The following is a 5,104-nucleotide window of genomic DNA, read 5'->3' on the forward strand; positions in this document are numbered from 1 at the left end:
CAAAATAATCTAAATATATTAAAAAAATAAAAAAATTGAAGTAAAGAAAAAAATAAAATAAAATTCAAAATAAAATAAAATACTTTTGAAACGCAAAAATAAATAAAATTTTATAAAACTCAGTTAAAAAAGCATTTAAAAGCTGCTTCACAGAAACTGCGTTTCAAACTTAATTTTTTGATAGGTTTCACAATATAAAACGTAGTTTAATATATTACCAAACACCTAATTATATTTTTTATACCATAAACACAAAAATTAAGACTAAACAAACACACCCTGTAAAAGGGAAACTCATTTAACTCCCAAGTTAATATGTACAAGTTCTTGAAAAATAAATATTTAGACCTGAACGAATATAATAATTTAGGTTGAAAGAATAAAATTAAAAAATCATTAAATTTTTTTTATTAGGAGTGTATCAGCTTTTTTCTAATGTTTCAAAAATAAAATTTTTTTTGATTTCTATGCAAAGAAATAGGTTAAGATATAATAGGTAATTTAATAGTAAGAGCTGGTAATTAAAAAGTTTGTTCTCTTGTGATTTTAAGTTTAAGTTTTATAATTGCTAATATAATAGTAATTAAAAGCTTATATAATTATTAATTTTAAAATTTATAAAATTAGTTAAATTACACCCGAATTAATCTAAATACCTACACTAATAATAATAATAATAATAAAAATAAAAATTCAAAGTTTTTGAAAAAATAAATAGTTAGAGACGTGTAAACCATGATATTAGGACATGATTGCGTGAGGTTGCTAACCGGCAAGATTACAAGGTTTGATGGCAACTTCAATGAAATGTCTTTTCTAAATCATACTCCTCTCTTTTTTTCAATAAAAAAACAGTGTTTATCGTACTTTTATATTTTTTAATACTGTGACCTAGCTTTGAACTCTGTTCATGAACAGACAGGAGTCAAATCAACCAGCTATCTTTTAATAGTTTGCCTCACTATAACTTCTTAAATAAATAAATAAATAAACCTAAAAAAACTAGAAAATAAGAAAAATAAAGCAAAAGCAATTAAAAGATAAGAGAGAATGCCGGGCAGATGAGAAATGCATTAAAAGATGTAGAATTTTTACAGATTGAACCAAAGGGCCTTCAGAGAACACCAAAAATAGCTTAGACTTTTTACAGCTGAACACACTTAAAAAAAAAAGAAAACTACCACCTTCATCTACCAGCTAGCTTCATCTACAAAATGATTCCGTCGACATTTTCACGTGTGAAGATACATATAATGTTTTCCACTAAAGAAGACAAAGAGGAACGGAGCACTTGATTAAGTGGCCCGTAAGGGGCATTTTTATTTTTTAAAATAATTATTTCCTATATAGAATATCATGAGCAGGATTCAGGTAGTATTTCCTATTTAAATGATCAGAATTCTATTAGCTAATGTCTGTAAAAAACAAGCAGTTTCTGTAATTCTTGCCTCCAGAGTATCAACAGAAGCTTGAGTTTGCTCAGGACTATCCAAACTTGTCAAAAGAGGTACACTCGTATCCTTTTCTTTCCATTAGATTCGATTCCATAGTTTTCACTCCAATGTTCTTAGGAAACGCTCGCTTTCATATCTGTTGAAAGATCTTCCTTTTCTTTTCCATAGGAGTGTCAAGAGATCAACTTGCAAGTTTTGCAGAGAAGTTGTGTGTAATGGGATTTCTTGATCTCTTTGTTGTGGCATTAATGCCAGTTCTGAAAGTACTCTTGATTACTGGACTTGGCTTGTTCTTAGCGCTAGATCGCATAGATCTCCTGGGAGCGAATGCAAGACACTACATGAATAATGTGAGTCCAACATATGTGTTCTTACATGATTCTGTTCTTTACATTTACTTCTTCTTGCCCTCCATCTCATCAAAAAGGAAATTTGCTTCGTGTATTTGCAGCTCGTATTCTATCTGTTTGGTCCAGCGCTTGTGGTTAGCCAGCTTGGAGAGACCATTACTTTCCAAAGTTTGAGTACCTTGTGAGTGATACAGTTCACACAAATTTTCACCCTTAAGGCGATCTTGAAACTAACTCTTGGCACAAATAAATTGTTGTGGTGATGGTGTAGATGGTTTATGCCAGTAAATATCCTTCTGACATTCATAATCGGGTCTCTACTGGCTTGGATTCTCATTAAAATCACAAAAACTCCACCGCACCTCCAAGGCCTTGTCATTGGTTGCTGTTCTGCTGGAAATCTGGGGAATCTGCTTCTGATTCTTGTTCCTGCAGTCTGCATGGAGTCAAATAGCCCATTTGGAGATTCAACTATCTGCTCCACTAATGGAACAACTTATGCTTCTCTTTCCATGGCGGTATGATCTGTCATTCTAGTATTCTTTTCAGTTTTGTTATAGAAGGAATTACTTTCATTTTTTTATGCTACTATTTATTCTGATTATGCAGGTTGGAGCTATTTATATATGGACCTATGTGTATATTATTATGAGGATATATTCAGATAAGAGTGCTGAAGATACTGATACAAATCAATCCATATCAGATTCTGAAAGTTACAAAGCATTACTTCTTTCAAGAAAAAACTCTGGCCCCAGTGGCTGTTCTAAGGAAGATGAACTTCCTGTAACTATTTCTGAGGAAAAAGTAATATTTCCTTGGCCTTAGTTTCTTATTTCAAATGCTAGCATCTGTTTTTTTTTTTTTAAATGCAAAACGTAGCTCTTCCTCTGCAGATATTGGATGGCGTAACCTTGCTAATTAGATTCTTTTGATGATAGTTGACAGTTATGGAGAAGATTTTTCAGCCTGTTAAGAAACTTACAGCAAAGATCAACCTGAAGATGGTGTTTGCACCGGCAACAATTGCAGCGGTAGGCTAAAAATTTATGATAATTTTTCTCTCTCTAATCTTCAATATTATTCTTTGACAGAGATAATCACAAACCATACAAGTCTTAATGATAAATGCAGAAAAAAAGGAAAACCAGAAGAGTAATTTTGTCCAGTTGGTCAGTGCCTAATCTACCAATGTACATGTCACTAATTAGCTTCGTTTTCCTTAATTTCCTTCAGATTTGTGGGTTTATAATTGGCACAGTCTCTCCAATCCGAACACTGATGATCGGGGATAGTGCTCCTCTTCGCGTGATTGATAGTTCTGCATCTTTGCTGGGGTAATAAATCAATTATGGACTTTGTTTGGCTCTTGATGATGGCAAGTCTATCTTTGACCATTATAGAACTAGCCTGGCTGGTTAAATCTTAGTCTAATCCAATGGCCGGATCAAAAGTTATACGTGTTTTCGTCAAAATACTCTGTTTATCTCGTCCACACTTCTTGAACTTAGATTTGTCCATACACGTCCTGTGTCATATAACCCAGAATGTAACTTTCTTCGTTATTTAATTAGGAACTTACAGCAACATTGTTATTGATCTTGTTTATACAATTTTCTGACCTGCAGAGAGGCAACAATTCCATGCATGACACTGATAGTAGGATCTAACCTTCTCAGAGGTGATTTCCTGAATCTACCTGGATCATCTCATGCTTAATTTCCTTTACATGAATCCTGCCTCTAGTTGCTGAAAAATCAAATTTACATCCTCAAGATTTCTAATCACTAACTCCATACTCTTTCAGGTTTAAGAAAATCAGGAGTAAGTGTATCAGTCGTTGCAGGGATTGTAGCTGTGCGAAATATTTTCTTGCCGATTATCGGCATCGGTATTGTCAAAGCGGCACATCATCTCGGCATGGTTGAATCAGACTCCTTGTATCAGTTCATCCTTCTGCTTCAATATGCACTTCCACCTGCAATGACAGTAGGTATGGCAACTTGATACTAAAAGTTGGAACTAATATTTTATTTTTCCGATTCAACGGGAAGAAGTATCCTCGAGCCAGCTACAAAACCAGTGAAAAATTACCTGATGAATACTAAACCTGCTAATCTGTTTGTTATTTGTTGTTAATTTGACAGGGGTTATTGCACAGCTTTTCGAGGCCGGTGAAGGTGAATGTTCAGTCATTATGCTGTGGAGTTATGCTTTATCAGCACTGTCTCTTACCCTCTGGTCAACCTTTTACATGTGGCTGCTGCAGTAAGCAACAATTAGGGTTCCTTCTACTCCCCGGAACTACCCTGCCATGACAAAATGAGGCCGCCGCGAGCTTATCTTCATCCTTCAGGCACGTCGATCACAAGGGGCATCAGGAATTTACTAGTAAATTAAGCTCATGAAGCTTTGTTCCATGATATTTATTTAATTATAGCCACCATATTATTTGATTAAATTTGTAGAATATATAGAGACCGTTTTTCTCTGCGTTTGCACCTGCGTTTGGTGCAAATTTGAATTTTTTTTTTTGTTAAAATTGAGTTCGGTTTGTACTTTTTGGATCGTTTTGATGTGCTGATGTCAAAAATAATTTTTAAAAAATGAAAAAACATCATTGGCATGTATTTCGGCACGAAAAGCTATTTGAAAAGCAACCACTACCACACTGCCAAACACGCTCATAGTGTCAATCATTTTGGGATATGGACATTGTGTACTTATGAATTGTGATTCTACTATCGTGGATTTGGGCAATGATCCGACTAATAAATTGGAAGACGTGACCGGACCACCCGCTGTCTGCAGGCTCTGCTGCTGGCAACCGGGGAATTCGAAACATTGATTTCCTCCCTGCTCAGCCTGTTTTTCAACCTGACAGCCCGTTGTCAGCTCTAAATCTGGAACGACAATCGTCACGATGGATTTTTTCATGTAATTGCATTCTAATAATAGCTATTAACCCTAATATGATTTAATAGGTAGTTTTAAAAAATTTCATGAATCTTATTGTAAAAGAATATCTCAATTTAATAGTTTAAGCTTTTAGGTAAGCTATCAAAATATGATTTATATTACTCTTTAACATACCCTCTAAAATAAAAAAATTTAGATTTATAATTTGTCTATACTCAATTATTTTGTGTTTAATTTTTATCAAATAAATAAAGATATTGAGATTCAAACTTGTGATCGCTTGATGATCAAGGTTCTGATACAATGTCAAAGAATCATTTTAACCTAATAATTTAAGCTAGTACGTGAGGTTCAAGATATGATTTATATTATTCTCTAATA

At 33.7% G+C, this 5,104-nt stretch overlaps 1 protein-coding gene across 1 annotated transcript; it reads left to right on the forward strand.

Moving 5' to 3' along the window:
* The first annotated feature begins 1,118 nt into the window (after window positions 1-1,118).
* Window positions 1,119-4,373, forward strand: LOC118040727 (protein PIN-LIKES 3). The gene is made up of 10 exons (XM_035047739.2): window positions 1,119-1,507; window positions 1,623-1,804; window positions 1,906-1,985; window positions 2,076-2,322; window positions 2,414-2,611; window positions 2,746-2,838; window positions 3,041-3,141; window positions 3,433-3,485; window positions 3,612-3,797; window positions 3,952-4,373. The coding sequence occupies exons 2-10, from the start codon at window positions 1,670-1,672 to the stop codon at window positions 4,074-4,076; spliced, it is 1,218 nt and encodes a 405-aa protein (XP_034903630.1). The 5' UTR covers window positions 1,119-1,507; window positions 1,623-1,669; the 3' UTR covers window positions 4,077-4,373.
* The last annotated feature ends 731 nt before the right edge of the window (window positions 4,374-5,104 follow it).

This window comes from Populus alba, chromosome 11 (genome assembly GCF_005239225.2).
Source record: "Populus alba chromosome 11, ASM523922v2, whole genome shotgun sequence".
Classification (NCBI taxonomy): domain Eukaryota; kingdom Viridiplantae; phylum Streptophyta; class Magnoliopsida; order Malpighiales; family Salicaceae; genus Populus; species Populus alba.

Bases quoted from the DNA above. Each gene is read 5' to 3' on its own strand.
- LOC118040727 (XM_035047739.2), top strand. From the start codon at position 1,670: ATGGGATTTCTTGATCTCTTTGTTGTGGCATTAATGCCAGTTCTGAAA. The intron at 2,323-2,413 runs GTATGATCTGTC...CTGATTATGCAG, and splicing joins ATGCTTCTCTTTCCATGGCG to GTTGGAGCTATTTATATATG. The intron at 2,839-3,040 runs GTAGGCTAAAAA...AATTTCCTTCAG, and splicing joins CACCGGCAACAATTGCAGCG to ATTTGTGGGTTTATAATTGG.